At 43.1% G+C, this 21,660-nt stretch overlaps 1 protein-coding gene across 1 annotated transcript in view; it reads left to right on the forward strand.

Annotated features, from left to right (window-relative positions):
* SMYD4 (SET and MYND domain containing 4) overlaps positions 1-21,660 on the forward strand; it is a 91,356-nt gene that overhangs the window by 19,024 nt on the left and 50,672 nt on the right. The window contains exons 2-4 of the mRNA XM_089657713.1: positions 321-482; positions 12,297-12,441; positions 13,779-13,868. Coding sequence (XP_089513839.1) covers positions 346-482; positions 12,297-12,441; positions 13,779-13,868 — 372 coding nt within the window. The 5' untranslated portion in view covers positions 321-345. The remainder of the gene's footprint in view (positions 1-320; positions 483-12,296; positions 12,442-13,778; positions 13,869-21,660) is intronic.

Raw genomic sequence — 21,660 nt, forward strand, 5'->3', positions numbered from 1 at the left:
TTATTTGACTTGTTAGGGACAGTGGCATCAGTTTGAGATGATTTTGAGATCATTCAGAATTCATTAAAGGGCGCATCTGACCTGCAGTTGGCTTCCCTCTAACCTGTTTTTGACCCACTTCAGGTTTTGCATTCCCATAGACTTGTATAGGATTGCAAAACACGTTTGAAGTGAACAAAAGCCTGTCAACATAGACCCTTGGGAATTGCTCAGGTCTGAATGTATTTCAATGTTTTAATTTAAGGTGGAACTCCTCATACTCACCTTTTTGTATAAACTATAAAGCTCTTTCTGTACTAATATTTAATCATCTCCCACAGTATAGACCCAGATTTGGTTATATCCATGATGGAGCTCCCTTTGCTGGAATGGCAGGACTGTGCTCGTAGGAAGTGGTCACAACTTCCACAATGTGAAAAAGCAAAGTTTTCTGCAACCTCAGGTCTTATGGACAGCTTCATGGCTTGTTGGTCACAGTTTCAGTAAGTAATTATCTAGGATACCAAAAGATAGCTGTAATTGTGAACACATGCCAGTATCACTTAATGGGTGACATAATGTTTTCAACATGCTTCCCTGACTTTTATGTGCTTGTTTATTGGCCGTGTAGTATTTTTCTAATGAGTTTCATGGTTAAAGCTCATCATTAGTTATTGAAAGTTCTCATCTGTATTAATTATTTGCTCCATTGTCTGCTTGTTTCTTGAACAGCTGTTTCTGCCTATAAATCAAGAGGATATATTTTTATAATTTTTGTAACAATAGATTGTTTATATTGTATAATAATTGTGTATATTATAAGAAGCAAGGAATCATTAGTTGTAGCATTGTTAGCAGTGTCATGCCCATATATTTCAGCCTTCTAATAACTGTGCTGGTCCAGAGGAAGGCAACACAAATACACAAAGCAACAGTCTTAGATTAGCCAGGGGTTAAATAATTATTGGCAGATAGTCAAGAAACTACCAATTTACTACAGCACAGGAACTGAAAGCAAAAACCCTGAACCCATGAAGAAAAACTAGATATATTGCAGCTTACTAGTCTTCAGATGTGGTGGCTGCATTTTTTTTTGTAGGATTTTTTTATATCATATTATAATATATTATATTTGCCTGGTGATCCTGCCAGTTGCACATTTGTTGTCCTTTACTGTATATTTTGGAGGAGCCGAGTTGTTACACTAGGAAAGAAACTGTTGTAGAACTATTGAACAGCTGCCCATTTCCTCATCTCAATGAATTGTTCATTACTCCTCTGAGAGAGATGGGAACAACATTAACAGCCAGAAAAGGTACAGCAAGATCGGGAGTTCAAAATTAAAAAAAATAGGAAGGAATTTTACACTTTAACAGACCAAAATGTAGCTCTTCCATTTTAGGGTTTTGGGTTTTATGTCACAGGTATTGAATTAAAATTCAATAAGGTTTGGTCAGTAAAGGTTTCTTTTAGGTGAAGTCCAAATCTTATGTTTGTGCTATGATTTAGATCCCTCACATATCACAGCCCCCTTCACATAACATTCCTGTCAGGAATGGACTGGCCAGCAATGGTGGGACTCGCCTGCCTTATGGGCTGCAGTACCAGGGCTGGCCAGCGGGTGCTCCCAGCAATCAGAGACTCAACCTTGCAGCCAGCTAAAACACCTGAAACTGCTTACACTGGTGTATTTAAGGGATGGCCAGACCTGCAGACTCTGCCTTGGTGTGTGTTTCTCCTGGGCCCTGTATCCTGTTCCTGCTCCCTGTTCCTGTCCCTGTCTGATTCTCTGCTGACCCTGCTCTGATCCCTGGCTTGTCTGACCATTCTCCTGCTCCTGATCCCTGGCTTGTGACCCCGACCATTCTCCGCTTGCTCCCCCTGTACATACTTGCCCGATTGATATTGACCCGGCCTGCCTGACGACGCTTGCATTGTATGTACTGTTATCTGTGGGTGGTTGGTTTGGTTTGTTTGCACTGTGTTATGTTTTAGTATTGCACTGCGTTTATGTTTGTATTGTTAGTGTCAATAAATTATATTGTTTATAACATATCTGAAGCCTGCGTTTCCCTGCGTCAGTCACACACCTCTGGTCATACCCAGGAGCCCTGACATTACACCAAGGCCAATCCTGACCAGAAGTGGCTGCACAGGGAAGCCATCTTGGCTTGTTGCTGGGAAGGATGGATCATGATGAGGTTGTGTATTTATATCTGCAAGTGTTTGATGACAGAGAGTATGCTTATCAAACTCTGAAGGAGTATCCCCGGGATGAACTGCTAGAATGTATACGGCTCGCTCATGTTCTAGTAGATCAGGGCACAGAATTCTCTGAGGTGCAGCCATTGATTCAGATTTGTGCGGAGTTGGTTTCATCTGGTACCCCCGAATGCAGGGATGAATTTTTGCCGCCATTTAGTGCCGACCAGGTAGAGTCCCTGGTATGGTTATTAGAGGATGATGTGGATTGCTTCTTGGAGCATTATGCTGCATGTTCACCACAGGTACTAAGAGATTGTATAAACGCAGTGCAGTCTTTGGTCAGACAGGCTTTGTGTAAGCTCAGCTTTGTTCAACCCATACTGCATACATGGACAGACTTGTTGCACCCAGCCTCAGTCAGCCTACAAAAACCCAGTCCTGCTTCTAATCTATTTCCTCAAAGCTCTATTCCTGCATTCCCAACAGCTCTTCCTGCCCTGCTATCTACCGCATGTCAGTACCCTGTTCCCACTCACTGCACCTATCCTGCCTTTAACCCTGTAAAAAAGCCCTTTGTAGCAACTGCTCCCTCCTCTGTTCCATCCTCCAGCTTTTCTCTGTCTCCAGCTGCTCCATTCGTTTGCAGACCTGCGTTTACTTGCAGTGCTCCAGTAGTTAAAACCAGAAAAAAGCGAAAATTCTTTCCAACCAATACCATCCTGCCAGTATCCAAACCGGTGAGCCTGCCGTCTGAGAACCTGCCTTCCGTGGTTCAGCCTGAATCCTCTACTCAGCCTGAATCCTCTACTCAGCCTGAATCCTCTACTCAGCCTGATGCCTGTACGCAGCCTGATGCCTGTACTCAGCCTGATGCCTCTATTCAGCCTGATGCCTCTACTCAGCCTGATGCCTCTACTCAGCCTGAAGGCTCTACTCAGCCTGAAGCCTCTACTCAGCCTGAAGCCTCTACTCAGCCTGAAGCCTCTACTCAGCCTGATGCCTCTACTCAGCCTGAAGCCTCTACTCAGCCTGAAGCCTCTACTCAGCCTGAAGCCTCTATTCAGCCTGATGCCTCTACTCAGCCGGATGCCTGCATTCAGCCTGATGCCTCTACCCAGCATGATGAACTGATCCAGCCTGACGATCCTATTAGGCCAGTTGACTCGATGCCCGCTGTTGATCCAGATGATCCGGTACCTGACCCGGCACCCGCCGCTCCGCTTGGGGGCCCGATGCCTGTCGCCCCACCTGGGGGCCTGATGCCTGTCGCCCCGCCTGGGGGCCCGGTGCCTGCTGCTTCACCTGGTAATCTCCCGATGTGCCTCTGCCCGGAGTCCAGCCCGATGTGCCTCTGCCCGGAGTCCAGCCCGATGTGCCTCTGCCCGGAGTCCAGCCCGATGTGCCTCTGCCCGGAGTCCAGCCCGATGTGCCTCTGCCCGGAGTCCAGCCCGATGTGCCTCGGCCCGGAGTCCAGCCCGATGTGCCTCGGCCCGGAGTCCAGCCCGATGTGCCTCTGCCCGGAGTCCAGCCCGATGTGCCTCTGCCCGGAGTCCAGCCCGATGTGCCTCTGCCCGGAGTCCAGCCCGATGTGCCTCTGCCCGGAGTCCAGCCCGATGTGCCTCTGCCCGGAGTCCAGCCCGATGTGCCCCTGCCCGGTGTGCCGCTGCCCGGAGTCCTGCCCGGTGTGCCAGTCTTTGATATCCCGCCAGTTACTAGACCCGGGCGGTGGAACGTTTTGCCCAGCTCCTTGAGGGGGGGGTACTGTCAGGAATGGACTGGCCAGCAATGGTGGGACTCGCCTGCCTTATGGGCTGCAGTACCAGGGCTGGCCAGCGGGTGCTCCCAGCAATCAGAGACTCTACCTTGCAGCCAGCTAAAACACCTGAAACTGCTTACACTGGTGTATTTAAGGGATGGCCAGACCTGCAGAATCTTCCTTGGTGTGTGTTTCTCCTGGGCCCTGTATCCTGTTCCTGCTCCCTGTTCCTGTCCCTGTCCCTGTCTGATTCTCTGCTGACCCTGCTCTGATCCCTGGCTTGTCTGACCATTCTCCTGCTCCTGATCCCTGGCTTGTGACCCCGACCATTCTCCGCTTGCTCCCCCTGTACATACCTGCCCGATTGATATTGACCCGGCGTGACGACGCTTGCATTGTATGTACTGTTATCTGTGGGTGGTTGGTTTGGTTTGTTTGCACTGTGTTATGTTTTAGTATTGCACTGCGTTTATGTTTGTATTGTTAGTGTCAATAAATTATATTGTTTATAACATATCTGAAGCCTGTGTTTCCCTGCGTCAGTCACACACCTCTGGTCATACCCGGGAGCCCTGACAATTCCTTCATTCACACCACAGCCCCTCTTCACATCCCAGTAGGCCATACCCTCACTTCACAGCCCTGTTTACATCAGTTTCCTTAGTCCCCTCTTCAGATCGCAACCCTCCTTGACACTACAGCCCCCACTTCACACCACAGTCCGTGTCTGGATGGAGGACAGCATCTTCCCAATGTTGAAAAGTACATTGCTAGGATCGACCAGCGGGGAGAGTGAGGGTGACGGGATGGAGGACGGTAGAGGAACTTGGCTTGACGGCCAGCTGCTGAGTGGCACCCAGGGCATGTGCCATAGTTGCCACATAAGCCAATGTGACTGGTATTCCTTTATCAGAAATGCATCCCAGTCCAGACAGAACTGTCACTCTATCCAGGCCACAGTCTGCATTCAGTGATGCCTGGTTTAGATACAGTTTTGAGTTCAGGAGCAACCCTAGATTTTAATGTTGTTTATACAATGATTACCTTTGACTCAATCAGATATTCTAACTAGTGGCCAACTACTGACAAAACTAATCATACAGTACAGGACACAGGCTGGATGTTTTCAGCTCCTGTGTTATAGGCTGTTACCTTCAGATGATTGGACAAAGGTTTCCTGGGCATGCCCCCATATTCCTATAACCCTTTCTCACTCCATGAGTCCTCAGTTTTTTTTTATTGCTAGTTTCCTTAACCTCCCTGGCGGTATTCCCAAGATTAGCGCTGGGTAAAGTTTCAGTACCAGAAGCGGTAACCCCGAGCTACACTCGGGCTTATCATGCGGTGCTGCTCCGGGATCTATTCTTCACTTGCCTTGTCCTGCGCTCCCGCGATGTCCCTCCTGCAGTGTCCCCTGTAATGTCCTCTGGCGGATGCCGGCATCTGTCTTCTGGGTTCCGTTCCTTGCGACGTCGGGACGTATGGGGGACGGAACTGGCGGGAAATCTGAAATTTGTAAAAGTGACATTAATTAAATTTACTAAAATCACATAGTAAAACATTACTGTATCAAAGCATTTCACATACATTTTGTCCCTAGTGCTCTGTGCCCTGCCTGAATTTTTACTTTTTCTTTCTGCCTGGAAACTAAGAAATGTCCATGGCATCCAAAAAGTGTCCCTTTAGGTCAAAAGTGGTTTTAGACCAGCTAGAGAACAGCGATAGTAAATTAGAACTACTTGCAGAATTGAGTGATGATTCGTGGGGAAATTCGTCATCAGACACTGAAAACAATTTTGTGACTTTGCTCAGTGATGTGCGAACTTGGCGCTATATTTCAAATTTCAGTGTTTTTGGTTTGATTATATTATTGAATTAAATGTATTATTATATTATTTTTTAGGATTATTTATTAAATTATAATTTAAGATTTCGTGTTTCAAATTGTATCATACCCGAGATGTCTACTAGACTCTTGTTCAGACAAAATTCAGTGAGTTATTTTTAAAAATTACAGGCCTACAATAAAAAAAATACATATTTCCTTGCAAAAAAAATGTACCGCTTTGAGCACAGAAATATGGACATAATCAAACCGCTAGGGAGGCTACGTGATGGACCTTTTCTTCCCTAATGAGAAGTTTTCTAGGCTTAACCAGTTGTTTAAATTCAGATTCTCTAATAAACTCTTCACTGATTTCTACTATACTCCTATCCTGCTGCCTTCTTCCTGTCCCGCTGCCCCCCTCCTGTCCAGCTACTCCCCTCATCCTGCTGCCCGCTCCTGTCACGCTGCCCCTCCACCAGGCTCCAACTTTTTTAGCTGGCTCCTAGATTCAAAGCAAATTTGTCAAGCCCTGTCTTAGATTACAATACACCTTGCTAAAACGCTGAGGACTTATGGGGTTGGCTTATAGTAGTACACTGTGGGGCATGCCCAGCAAAGCTTCTGTCCAATCCCCTGAAGGTAGCAGCCTATAACCCAGGGTCTATGCATATCCAACCTGTGTCTTTTAGTGTATTCCCAAATACAGAATTTACATGTATGTAAAAATCCAGTTTTTGTTGTTTTGTTTTGTTTTTTTCTAAGCTTTGATATAGTAATCACTGCTGAATTTTTTCTTTTCTTTGTCTTCATTGCGGAGATCTTCCTTTTTTGAAGAAGAAATGTAGCATAACCATCACCACTGAAACAGGTAGTGAGGAGGATCTCCTAAACAGAACACAGGCAGATGTAAAAATTTCACAGAGCTCTTAACCCTTCTCTAGTTTTTGTGAGGCATTTGTTGTTGTCTGTGCTTTAGTGTTGTCTGACCCCTAATTTCTTTTCCTTGTATCAAGGGGAGAAAGAAATGAGTAGAAATGACCTTTGTGTGGCCATAGACAACAAAAAAAACCTAATTGACGTTAATAAAAAACATCTTAGGAGTTGGGCTTTAAGAAAGGCAAGTCATTATGTGGCAGCCAGCCATGCATGCATAATCTAGCCACCAGATAACCTTTCTAAAAAAACACTTTATACATAATTTGCAAGTTTGTGGCTATGAAGGAGGGAAAGGGGTTGAACTAAGTAACAGATTATAAAAAATCATAAATGTTGCGCTATGTGTGAAAGAATCAAAATAATTTAAATACACTTATATAAATGTGAAAACAGCCATAAATATAAATTAAAAACAGATTCCTGTATAAAGACAGTAACATGTATAGTCCATATACAGGACAATAAAGTCCACGTGAGTAGTGACTTCTACAAATACTTGAATAAAGGATTTTTCGTTCCTTGAATATAATGTTAATAATGTGAATAATTTTTCATCCAATCAATCACCAACATGAGCGAACCACCACCATGTGAATAAATGGAGGCTTACCAGATGGAAAGACCCCTTAACTATAGGGGGTTGTAGTCAGCTTTTTGTATTGATGAGTTATCATCCAGACTTCCATAAGCTGTCAAGACACAAGATCTCTCAAATGGTATCAGGACCCAGAATCCGTAGACATCAATGCACTATCCCCATTGCAGTGTCAGGATAATGTCACATACAATATGCCTCTTATAGTGCAATACAATTGATGTACTTTTTTATTTGCGCAAATAAAATCCTACTTACAGATTTACAGAGGAATAGAAGCATTAAAAAAAAAAAGCTTCCAAGATGGCAGACAACGCGATGATGTCAGAGGGAGGCTCCACCCGACACATTTCGTCTTCAGAAGACTTCTTCTGGGGATAGGGAGCTGTCCTCCGTCACCGCACTTAAATAGAAGAAAATCAAGCCTCGTTTTGGAACACAACCAGCCTCAATCATATACATGAACCGGAAGATGTCACATCCAGGACCAAGCTTCAATATCATGTAAATACCATTCCCATCGTTTTTGAATACATCCGGACTGAATCCTCAATTTGGGATAAAAACTAATCCAATCATTACAAGGAGCTGGATCAGATGTTAAATCCAGTCACCAAACCAGATCAAACCCCACTCCAGATTTGAAAGTACAAATTTCATGATAATGCCCAAATAGGGGGGAATAATATAAATATATTCATAAAAAGGAAATCAAACATTATTGCTGTTACCAAATTGAAGTAAGTGAATTTTCCGAAATGGAAAGCACAATTCATTGATATATTTTACTAACTCCGACGCCATCTAGTGTTCCACATTAAAATGAAAACGAAATAAAATATAAATGTATAAAACATGATATCATAAGCCATAATCCTAATCGCATGGATACTTCACCATAAAACTAGAATGCTAAATTTAAAATAACATCTAAAAATATAATAAATGTAAAAAATAATAAAATAAAATAACCCCCCCAAAAAAAACAAAAAAAACATAAATCATCATACCCTACCATATCCCACAAGGAGGGATGGAATGAGTAAGGGATAACGGAAAAATAGAACAGAGTATCAAATATTAAATAAAAATTAATATCCATCAGGCATTATTAATAAATGTGTTAATATCCCAATCCACATTCATTCCATAGGGTTCATAACACCTAACATTGTGTATCCACTTAGTTTAGAGCCTATAAATTTCCCTCCTCGTAGCACTCCCTCTCCAATGTGGATTGTATCTATCTATTCCTAAAAATAATGTACTAGCAGGGTCCTTATTATGGAATTTGGCATAGTGTCTGGAGACACTGCGCCTTTTAAAACCTCTCTTAATATTCCCCACATGTTCCCCCAATCTGATTTGGAGGATGCTGGTGATCCTTCCGATATATTGAAGGCCACACGGGCACTGTAAAAGATAGACTACAGTAGAGGAGGTACAAGTAACGAAGGATGAAATAGAGTGATTCCTAGACATGGTGGTAGATACACAGAACGTAATGCCCTTCCGTGAACATGTATTATTTGGCATATTACGCACTTTCTGCATCTATAAAAACCTTTCAAGTCCTGAAAAAGTAGTGCGGCATGGGGGATCATATACATTTAGGGCAATCTTATTACGATGGAACCCCATGAAATATGACCTGCGGTTTGGGTGGTAACACACACCCCAGTATTCCATTGTTGTGTAAAATATGCCAATGTTTTTTTTTAATTTTTTTAATAGAATAGTGTTGTACTGCATAAGTAGTAATAAAGGGGCAAACAAACTAGCTAGTATCCTTGTCTTTCTAAAATAAGATCCTTCCTATCTAGCCTTTGAACTAAATCCAAATTTCTAAGCTCGAAACTAAGTGGATACACAATGTTAGGTACTATGAACCCTGTGGAATGAATGTGGATTGGGATAGTAACGCATTTAATTATTATAATTGATTTAATATTTGATGCTCCGTTATCCCTTACTGATTCCATCCCTCCCTGTGGGATATGGCGGGGTATATTGATTTATATGTTGTTGTTTTGTTTTTTTTGGGGGGGGGGCAGTCTTATTTCATTTTATTCATTTTTTTAAATTTATTATATTTTAGATATTACTTTAAATTTAGCATTATAGTTTTATAGGTGAAGTATTAATGCGATTAGGATTATGGCTTATGATATCATGTTTTATACATTTATATTTTTAGTTTTCATTTTAATGTGGAACACAAGATGGCGTCGGAGTTGGTAAAATATATCAATGAATTGTGCTTTCCATTTTGGAACATTCACTTACTTCAATTTGGTAACAGCAATAATGTTTGTTTGATTTCCTTTTCATTAATATATTTATATTATTCCCCCCTATTTGGGCATTATCATGAAATTTGTACTTTCAAATCCGGAGTGGGGTCTGGTTTACTCCAGCCCACTGCCGGGAATGTCTGTGACTGGATTTAACATCTGATCCAGCTCCTTGTAATGATTGGATTCGTTTTTATCCCAAATTGAGGTTTAAGTCCGGATGTATTCGAAAACAATGGGAATGGTATTTACATTGTATTGAGGCTTGGTCCCGGATGTGACATAATATGGTTCCTGTATATGATTGAGACTGGTTGTGTTCCAAAACGAGGCTTGATTTTCTTCTATTTAAGCGCAGTGAAGGAGGGCGGCTTCCTAGCCTCGGAAGACGTCTTTTGATGACGAAACGTGTCAGGCAGAGCCTCTCTCTGACGTCATCGTGTTGTCCACCATCTTGGAAGTGGTTTTAATTTTAAATGCTTTTATTCCTCTGTAAACCTGTAAGTAGGATTTTATTTGCGCAAATAAAGGTATATTGATTGTATTGCACTATGAGAGGCATGCTTTATTTTCTATGACATTATCCTGACACTGCAGTGGGGATGGTGCATTGATGTCTGCGGATTCTGGGTTCTCATACGATTTGAGAGTTCTTGACAGCTTATAGAAGTCTGGATGATAACTCATCAATACAAAAAGCTGATTACGACCCCCTGTAGTTAAGGGGTCTTTCCATCTGGTAAGCCTCCATTTATTCACATGGTGGTGGTTCGCTCACGTTGGTGATTGATTGGATAAAAAAGAATTCACATTATATTCAAGGAACGAAAAATCCTTTATACAAGTATTTGTTGAAGTCACTACTCACGTGAACTTTATTGTCCTGTATATGGACTATACATGTTACTGTCTTTATACAGGAATCTGTTTTTAATTTATATTTATGGCTGTTTTCACATTTATATAAGTGTATTTAATTATTTTGATTCTTTCACACATAGCGCAACATTTATGATTTTTTATTGTTTAAATTAAGAGAGGATGTCCTCCTAAAGTGTTTGCAGCTTTGTATACGGTGGAATTGGGGAATTTGCACAGTTTAATTTGTTTGTGAAGTAACAGATTATGTCTGGGAAAAGCAATAATAGTTGGAAAACTCAACCCAGCAAACAACTTTGTTGCCCCTAGAACTCCTGGCTAGACTTGCCTGGTACATGGCAGGAAGGACCTACAAGTATGCCTAAATTATACTGTAATCAGCCAATGCCTATTTATTGCAGAAAGTATGAACAACTACTACCTCAAAAAGCTCACACCACACAAAAATACAAATCGAACAGTGCTGTAATATCCCCAAAATCAACTAAAATGTCTTATACCTGATTATGGCAGACGCTTCAAAAAACACTGGACTGAAATGAATTTGTGTTAACACAACTATGTCATTATATCATTTATAATTGGCTATTGACCATAATTGCAGCTTGAAGTCACTTGTTTATAACTAAGAAACTGATACTGTGAAGCTCCCTGGGTAAACCTTCCCTCCTACAGAATGTCGTAAGTGATGGTTGGCTATTAACTTTTAATTACTACGGCAGAAAAGGGATTTGCAAATGAGAAACAGTATGAATATTTTTATATGCAGAAAGCAAAATTATTACAAAGCTCAGGTTGTAGGGATAATGTGGGGATGACCTGCTTGCATTACCGACTGCGTTTGGTAGAAGGAATAAGCTTGCGTACTGCTAAATTATTCTTGTATGCCAGATTCACTCCCATCGTCCTTAACCGCTTCAGATCCTAAACAGGTTTTATAGAATTGTCACTGCTTCTGAACCCTTTGCGTTCAAGGAATTCCATCAACTCTGAACCTGTGTAATATCATCAGGTCTGGATTTGTAAATTCATATTTCACTTGTATTTATAAGCCCACTGTGGCTTATAAGAAAGATACTGCAGGGCATACCCCATTACTTTTATTTAGCCTAGGAAATCTTGCAGAAGATTTCTCTCTGAGTACCTAGACAAGTTTCTTATCAGTGAAGTCTGCATCAGGGTAAGGAATTGTAGACCTCTTTCTCTTTCTTGTCAGTACATGCTTGTTAAAAGCTTGAGACTGTGTCAGTGGATGGAGTTCGCAGTTGGCCGAAAAAAAATAACCATGTCTCAATTATAGGATTTCTCTGTGACAGGTTCACTTTACAGAGATAGCAGTTCAGTTTGTGAAAGATGTTCATAGTGAAGTATGAGATAGGGTCAGAAGGCTGGCAGAAAGGTAAAGCCAGCAAGACACAAATTCTCTGCTAGTTTGATCTCTGATTGGCTGAACTGTGCTTTACTCTAGATCTACAGTCCTGCAATTTTAAATTATAAGATAAAGAGCCAGCAATCTACTTTGTAATGGAGATTGACTTATACAGGTCAGTACGTTTCCATACAGAGCTCACAATCGTTTTTTATCTGTCACAAATAGATCAAGAGCAAAATCAGCTGAGTCTAGAATTAAGAGGAGTATAAAGTATTCTTTTCTATTCAGTACACAGTGGGGAGGAATGGTTTTTAGATACCGTGAAGAACAGCCTTTATAAATGGTAATGCTTATGTCAAAGTCAAGCAGAGGGGATTGGTTTTGGAAGGAGTGGGGGACAGAGTATGTGAATGCACACAGTGCAAGCACCTGTCTTTAATTTCTCTCCACAGGCAGGAAGAAGAGGAGTTACTAGAAAAACTGTGTTGTGATCAAAATGTTGGGAAAGAACCTCGTGCTGTGCTATTCTACAAGGAAGAGGGAAATAAGAGGTTTGGAAGAAAACAGTACACAGCTGCAGCAGTTTTATATTCCAAGGTACAAACCGCAGAAAGTGGGTCTGAAATTTTTCTTTGCTAATAAGCTGATCACTCCAGAAAACATTGTGCTGTATTATAAGACATGCTTTCAGGGTTTGTACTCGCTAGCCCACATGGCAAAAGTCAACCTTTTTACTATGAGGGCAGCTGGCAATCTCTGGCCTGCCTGGGGGCAGTGTGATATCAATTTCAGCGCATCATTCTGTATACTTTTTTTTTTTTAATTATTATTAAAGTGGAACTAAAGGCAAAACTTTTTTTTTTTCCGCATTTGGCAGATGAATGTTGAGCAGAGCAGGGAGGTAGTGCGAGGATTCCTAAGGTGCAAGTAAGACAGGCTGGAGCTTGCACACAGACCTGGCAGCAGGACCTGGATAGGAGGGGTGGCATATAGAGGAACTGATGCCCTCCACTTTCCACCTCCAGCTGCTGAATGCCTGCAGGAGGGAGAGGAGGAGAAGCAGGCATTCAGCGGCTGAAGGAGTAAAGTGGAGGGAATCAGTTCCTCTATATGCCATCCCCCCTATCCAGGTGTACAAGGGGCAACACAGGCCCCCTGGAGCATGGGGCCAGGTCGCTATAGCGACCCCTATAGTTATGCGTCTCTTTCCCACAACCCTGGCCTGTGGTTGTGGCGGTCTGTGGGGGCTTATCGGAATTTGGAAGCCCCCGTGTTAAAGATCCAGGCCCCCCACATGTGAATGAGTAGGGGTACATAGTACCCCTATTCATTCACCAAAAAAAGGTGTGGTGTACATAAAAAAGGAGGCAGTTTTTGACAAGTCCTTTATTTATAAAATAAAAAAATAAATGTCCCCTGAAGTAGATCCGGCGTCAATCACAATGAACGCTGCCGTCGACCCAAAACTGTATTGAAAGACCACATGGCCCTTTACCAAGCTGTCAGTCAAAGATGAAGAATAAAGTGCTTCAAATTCTGTCTTTACAGGGTAATACCAATGTTTTTCCATACCTAAGATGTATTCTACAACATGCTCTTGCATTAAAAAAATATAAATAATTAAAAAAAAAAAGATAAAACTTTTGAAGCACACTTGGCCTTATGGATGACTTTTGGTAATTTTACCATTTATAGAAAGAAGGATCAGATGTTATCTACCAACATTAATTGGCCTGCTGGTTCTGCTGGGTAATTGCTGTTAGGTTAAAATCCCGCTTGCTTAGGGAGAAGGTACATTTTTAATTAATGTGTGCCAAAACATTTTGTTGTATCTGAAATAAAAATATAACATTAGTTTATTAAAAGGCTTTTTGGGTAAGAGTTTCTCAGCGTCCTCAAGGCATCTTTGCTCATTCTGAGTATGTGTCCTGCAGGCTATATCCCATGGCAGTCCTGGCACTGAGGAAATTGCAGTATGTTTTGCCAATCGATCAGCAGTTCTCTTTCACCTTGGCCATTACACAGTGAGTATTGTTTACTTCTTTGCTGTCAGTCTGGAGGTTTGTTCTGAGCTAGATTTCAATGTAAATCATCATTTCGGTGAACCCCATGCTGTAGATCTCAGTTTTTCTTAGCCCTGTCATTTTTCTTATTTCCTTGCTCAAACATGCTGTTGTACACCGTGATGTCTCCCTCATTCATCTGTCATTTCTCCAGCCAAGCCTTTCAGCGCTCTAACTATTTTTTAATTATGAAGACTTTTAGAAGTATATAAATAGCGTGTTCACAAACTGCAGGTAGCATGGTAATTGAATTATTTTTCCAGTGAACTTTTCTACTTAAAGGTGCCGTTCCTGTGACAAAGTAGACGGCTTAATTGTGGGCAGCTTACTGTTCTGCTTCCCAAATGCATTAGCTACTATATCTGATCTAGAACAGCTGGATGTAATTTTGTGCAAATTGACTTTATGGATCCTTATAATGCTCCACAATTACTGTGTCCCTCGGGTTAGAGAAAGATTGCAATAAAAATATTGTTTGCTCTGCATGAAAAGTATTTTATAACTTTTCAGTTATATGAGGTGAAGGAATGGACTTTCATAGAATTTATTGTATACACAGCCATATTTGCTGTTCTTGCAACCAAGTATACAGTATGTCTGGGCATGAAAAAAAACATATATAGTACATTTCTGCAATACATACACTTTTCTCCATGTTTTGCATCCCTGCCAATACAGAAAAATAACTGTTGATTCTGCCAGAAATTCAGTGAGCTCATATCTTCCTATAGAAAGCTGACAACACTGGCTCTGCTGAACCGAAATCCCACCCGTATGGAAGAAAAATATATTTGAAATATATTTTAAAAATATTCTTCCCAAATATATTGACATACACGTGTACCTCGGGTAACACAATTTTCGGTTTACGAATGAAAATTCATTGAAAATAATGCCTCGGTTTACAATTTTGTTTTCGCAATAAGAAGTGTATGTCGGTGCCGATTTTTAAATGCAATTGCCGGCTTTTTTTTCTTTGCTATACCTCACAGAGCTGTCACTTTCCCTGGAAGCTTTGTTTCTTTTAAGAAACTAAAAGGAAACATTGTTTCTTTTAACTTGGGGAAATAAACTAAAAATTAACTTTCTCTTTTAGCTGTGGGGAAAGTGACTGCTGGATCTCTGAGATATAGTGAAAAAAAAAAAGTGGTAATTTAAAAACCGACACCATAATAAATAAAAAAAAAAAACAACGTGGGGTCCCCCCTCCCATCCATACCAAGCCCTTCGGGTCTGGCATGGATTTTGAAGGGAACTCCCACACCAAAAAAACCCTTATACGACCCTTATACGAGCATGCAGCCCGGCAGGTCAGGAAAGGGGGCGGGGGGACAAGCCCCCCCTCCTGAACCATACCAGGCCACATGCCCTCAACATGGGGGGGTGCTTTGGGGCAGGGGGCTGATCGGAATCTGGAAGTCCCCTTTAACAAGGGGGCCCTCAGATCCTGGTCCCCCCCCAATGTGAATGAGTATGGGGTACACGGTCCCGATATTCATTCACAAAAAAACAAAAAGTGTAGTGTGAAAAAAGACTTGACACGGTCTTTGACAAGTCCTTTACTAAAGAAAAAATAAAACTAAAAGAATGTCCCCCGCAGTCGATTCAACATCAATCATGATGCCCTCCGCCATCCCGGAAAAAATAATTTAAAAAAGCGAGCGCCTCCCCCTCCTGAACCATACCAGGCCACATGCCCTCAACATAGGGGGGTGCTCCCCCCCCTCCCCACAAAGCACCTTGTCACCATGTTGATGGGGACAAGGGCCTCTTCCCCACAACCCTGGCCAGTGGTTGTGGGGTCCCCAGATCCCGCCCCCCCCATGTGAATAAGTATGGGGTACACAGTCCCGATACTCATTCACGAAAAGCAAAAGGTGTACTGTGAAAAAAGACAGAACACGGTCTTTGACAAGTCCTTTTATTAAAAGAAAAAACTAAAAGAATGTCCCTGTCAGTAGATCCAACGTCAATCACGATGCCCAGCGCCGCCGCGTTCCCGCAAAAAAAGAATTTTAAAAAAAGCTCTGCTTCCGATGATGGTTTCCAGCTGTCTGCCTGCTCCGGTGGTTTGACAGTTCTTAAATTGGTAAGGGGCGGGGCCACACAGGCACATCGGGGCAGGGTCACTCGGGTGATGTCCCCGGATGCATTGCCCCTAAATTATTTAAGAACTGTCAATCCACCAGAGCAGGCAGACGGCTGGAAGCCATCATCGGAAGCGGAGCCTTTTTTTTTATTATTATTTTTTTGGGGGACGGCGGCGGGCATCATGGTTGATGTTGGATCTACTGCGGGGGACATTCTTTTAGTTTTTTCTTTTAATAAAGGACTTGTTAAAGACCGTGTCCTGTCTTTTTTCACACTACACTTTTTGTTTTTTTTGTGAATGAGTATCGGGACCATGTACCCCATACTCATTCACATTGAGGGGGGCCGGGATCCGAGGGCCCCCTTGTTAAAGGGGGGCTTCCAGATTCTGATCAGCCCCCTGCCCGCACCACCAGCCAGGGTTGTCCCCATCAACATTGGAACAAGGTGCTTTGAGGGGGAGCCCCCCCTGCCCCAAAGCACCCCCCCCATGTTGAGGGCATGTGGCCTGGTATGGTTCAGGAGGGGGGGATGCTCGCTCGCCCCCCTCCCCCCCTTTCCTGACCTGTCGGGCTGCATGCTCATATAAGGGTCTGCTATGGATTTTGTGGGGGATCCCCACGCCATTTTATTTATTTATTTTCTTTTTAATTTTGGCGTGGGAGTTCCCTTTAAAAAAATCCATACCAGACCCAAACGGCTTGGTATGAATGGGAGCGGGGACCCCATGCAGTTTTTATTTATTATTTTTTTACATTCAGCTGTCTGTGGGGCACCTTTCTGACAGCTGAAACATTAACACACGGTTGTCACTACTAAAATACCGCATGACTTGATAAAATAACTCATGCGGTTAATAGTACTTACTTTTTTCTGACCTCAGGAATGGATTATTTGGTTTTCAATGCATTCTTATGGGAAGCAGCGTTTCGGTTTACAAATCTTTTTCTATACGAAAAGTCCTGCAGAACAAATTACATTCATAAACCGAGGTATGCCTGTATATTTGAAATACTACAATTTTGGCCATATTCAATATATTTCAATAAATATATATATATACACCTTATTTTTAGCTCCATAAGACGTACCTGATCATAAGACACACCTAGGTTTTAGAGGAGGAAAACAAGAAAAAAATATTCTGAACCAATGGACTGCAGACATAGTACAGGAAATGACCAGAGACTGCAGACATAGTACAGGAAATGACCAGAGACTGCGGACATAGTACAGGAGATAACCAGAGACTGCAGACATAGTACAGGAGATGACCAGAGACTGCAGACATAGTACAGGAGATGACCGGAGACTGCGGACATAGTACAGGAGGTGACCGGAGACTGCGGACATAGTACAGGAGGTGACCGGAGACTGCGGACATAGTACAGGAGGTGATCGGAGACTACGGACATAGTACAGGAGGTGATCGGAGACTGCGGACATAGTACAGGAGGTGACCGGAGACTGCGGACATAGTACAGGAGGTGACCGGAGACTGCGGACATAGTACAGGAGATGACTGCGGACCTTTGGGGAGCGGAAGGGGGGGGCAGCGAGTATCCGAATTTGACAGGTACCCACTCCCACTTCCACAGAGTTGTCCTCCCTCCCCATCTTCTGGGACACGTGACAGGTCCCAGAAGACTGCCAGACCATTCACAAAGTGCAGCGCTTCTCGCACATGCGCAGTGGGCACCCGGCGCCAGGGAGAGAAGATGGTGAGGAGACCGCTGGACCGAGGAACAGGTTCTGCTGCACAGAAGAGCCGAGTGGCCGGCCCGGTATTGTAGCACGGCTGTGGCGGGAATTCCAGGCCAGAACCTCCATATTCGCTCCATAAGAAGCACAGATACTTTCCCCATTTTTTGGGAGGAAAAAAGTGCATCTTATGGAGCGAAAAATACGGTGTATGTGCATGTTGAAATGCTTTTTTTTATTACAAAATATATGAAAAATATTTTTTAATTCAAATATACTCTATGTTTTTAAAGATACAAATCTACATTTTTGGAATGCATTTACTTTTTTTTATATGTTAAAAAAAATCTGAAGAATATACTTAAAAAAAAATATTTTTTCATATACTTTGTAATATATACAAAATGCATTTCAACATGCAGTGTCATTTATTTCAGTAATGCAACTTAAAAGGTGAAACTAATATATGAGATAGACTCATTACATGCAAAGCAAGATAGTTCAAGCTGTGATTTGTCATAATTGTGATGATTATGGCTTACAGCTCATGAAAACCCCAAATCCACAATCTCAGAAAATTAGAATATTACATGCAATCAATAAAACAAGGATTGTACATAGAACAATATCGGATCTCTGAAAAGTATAAGCATGCATATGTACTCAGTACTTGGTTTGGGCCCCTTTTGCAGCAATTACTGCCTCAATGCGGCGTGGCATGGAAGCTATCAGCCTGTGGCACTGCTGAGGTGTTATGGAAGACCAGGATGCTTCAATAGCGGCCTTCAGCTCTTCTGCATTGTTCGGTCTCATGTCTCTCATCTTTCTCTTGGCAATGCCCCATAGATTCTCTATGGGGTTCAGGTCAGGCGAGTTTGCTGGCCAATCAAGCACAGTAATCCCACGGTCATTGAACCAGGTTTTGGTGCTTTTGGCAGTGTGGGCAGGTGCCAAGTCCTGCTGGAAAATGAAGTCAGCATCCCCATAAAGCTTGTCTGTGGAAGGAAGCATGAAGTGCTCCAAAATCTCCTGGTAGACGGCTGCGTTGACCCTGGACTTAATGAAGCACAGTGGACCAACACCAGCAGATGACCTGGCTCCCCAAATCAACACAGACTGTGGAAACTTCACACTGGACTTCAAGCATCTTGCAGTGTGTGCCTCTCCATTCTTCTTCCATACTCTGGGTCCTTGGTTTCCAAATGAGATGCAAAAGTTGCTCTCATCAGAAAAGAGGACTTTGGACCACTGAGCAACAGACCAGGTCTGTTTTTCTTTAGCCCAGGTAAGACGCTTCTGACGTTGTTTGTTGTTCAGGAGCGGCTTGACAAGAGGAATATGACATTTGAAGCCCATGTCCAGGATCTGTCTGTGTGTGGTGGCTCTTGATGCACTGACTCCAGCCTCAGTCCACTCCTTGAGAAAGTCCCCAACATTTTTGAAAAATCCTCTCCAGGTTGCGGTCATCCCTGCTGCTTGTGCACCTTTTTCTTCCACACTTTTCCCTTGCACATAACTTTCTATGAATGTGCTTTGAAACAGCACTTTGGGAACATCCAACTTCTTTGGCAATTACCTTTTGAGGCTTTCCCTCCTTATGGAGGGTGTCAATGATGGTTTTCTGCACAACTGTCAGGTCAGCAGTCTTTCCCATGATTGTGATTCCTACTGAACCAGACTGAGAGACCATTTAAAGGCTCAGGAACCCTTTGCAGATGTTATGGCTTAATTAGCTGATTAGAGTGGGACACTTTGAGCCTAGAATATTGCACCTTTTCACAATATTCTAATTTTCTGAGATTGTGGATTTGGAGTTTTCATGAGCTGTAAACTATAATCATCACAATTATGACAAATCACGGCTTGAACTATCTTGCTTTGCATGTAATGAGTCTATCTCATATATTAGTTTCACCTTTTAACCTCTTGCTGACCGCGCATAGCCGAATGACGGCTTCAACCGCGGCCGGCCAGTTCTGAGTGGACGTCATATGACGTCCTCCCAGAACGCGCTCTCCTGCGCGCCCCAGGGGGCGCGCACCCGGCGATCTCCGTGATCGCTGTGTCCTACGGACACAGCTGATCACGTGATGTGGTGAAAGGCCGATCCCACCGGCCTTTTACCACGTGATCAGCGGTGTCCAATGACACGCTGATCACAGGGAAATGCAAGTGCCGGTTCTCGGCTGCACTTTCCTCACGCTGTCAGATCGTGAGGAAAGTACTGCCGAGAACCGGCAGTTGTCAGAGCGGGGATCGGCACCGATCATTAGGGCACTGATGATCAGTGCCCTGATGATCGGTGCCCAGCAGTGACACCCGCAAGTTCCGCCCAGCAGTGCGCCCACTAGCCCCGCCCACCCGTTCCCAGCAGTGCCCCCACCTGTGCCCAGCAGTGCCCCCACCTGTGCCCAGCAGTGCACCCACCTGTGCCACTCTGCAGTGCCACCTACCTGTGCCCAGAAGTGCCACCTACATGTGCCCAGCAGTGCCACCCACCTGTGCCCACCCACCTGTGCCCACCAGTGCCACCCACCTGTGCCCACCAGTGCCACCCACCTGTGCCCACCCACCAGTGCTGCCCACCAGTGCCACCCACCAGTGCAGCCCAGCAGTGCTGCCAGTCAGTGCCACCAGTCAGTGCCCAGGGGTTGTGCCAGTCAGTGCCGCCAGTCAGTGCCCAGAAGTGATGCCAGTCAGTGCCGTCTATCAGTACCCATCATCAGTGTCACCTATCAGTGCCGCCTATCAGTGCTGCATATCAGTGCCGCCTATCCGTGACCCCTAATTAGTGCTGTCTATCAGTGCCGCCTATCCGTGCCACCTCATTAGTACTGCCTATCAGTGCCCTTTAGTGCTGCCTATCAGTGCCCATCAGTGCCGCCTATCAGTGCCCATCAGTGCCGCCTCATCAACGCAAATCAGTGAAGGAGAAAAAATACCTGTTTGAAAAATTTTATAAAAGATACAAATAAACTTTTTTTTTTTTTCAAATTTTTTGCACTTTTTTTAATTTATAGCGCAAAAAGTAAAGCGCCCAGTGGCAATTAAATACCACCAAAAGAAAGCTCTATTTGTGAGAAAAAAATGATCAAAATTTCATATGGGTACAATGTTGCATGACCGCGTAATTGTCAATCAAAGTGCGGCAGCGCTGAAAGCTGAAAATTGGCCTGGTAAGGAAGGGGGTATAAGTGCCTGGTAGGCAAGTGGTTAAGTTGCTTTACTGAAATAAATGAACTTTTGCACGATATTCTAACTTTTCGAGTTTCACCTGTATATAGAGTTGGAAAGAATATTTCTAAAATATATTTCAGATATATTTTTCTTCCATGTGGGCAAGCAGTTCTATCAGCCCTGCAGTCTGGGCTGCAAAATGCGCCCCCCCCCCCCCTTTTTCCCATCTGTTAACATAAGGAGGAGCTGTTCTGTAGTCTATCTTGGGAGAACCTTAGCAGGAATGACACTGCTCAAACAGAAATTTAGGGGCTAAGTGCATTTTTTTGTTTGATATTTTTGCAGTATTTTTAAAGTCACAATAACATAGGAAAATGTACTTGTACTGCACTGGCTTTTTGTTTTTTTGCACAGACATAAGTCTAGCTGTGATGGAAAAAATGAGTGGGCTGCCATTGTAGACTTCCTAAAAATGCTAGTTGGTGAGAGACAGTAGCTGTAATCTGTCATGTGTAGGACAGCAGGTGTATACACAGCCAAAACCAAAAGGTCAATAATGCTCAAACCCAAACATATGCTTTCTCAGATTTATTTTAATCCACTCCTTCTTTTTACACATCCCTGGGCAAGCAAGCTCAAGTAATGCTGATCTGAATGAAACCTATTGCAGCTTACCAATTCATAGATGTGATGGCTGCATTAGCTTCCTTGTTAGGCTTCCATTCTTCTATTTTCATCTGGTGATTTAGCCAGGAAGTCTGTTATTTTTTAAGTGCACAAGCTC

This window comes from Staurois parvus, unplaced genomic scaffold, assembly GCF_062004578.1.
Source record: "Staurois parvus isolate SC_StPar_1 unplaced genomic scaffold, SC_StPar_1.0 ptg000029l, whole genome shotgun sequence".
NCBI classification, from domain to species: Eukaryota; Metazoa; Chordata; class Amphibia; order Anura; family Ranidae; genus Staurois; species Staurois parvus.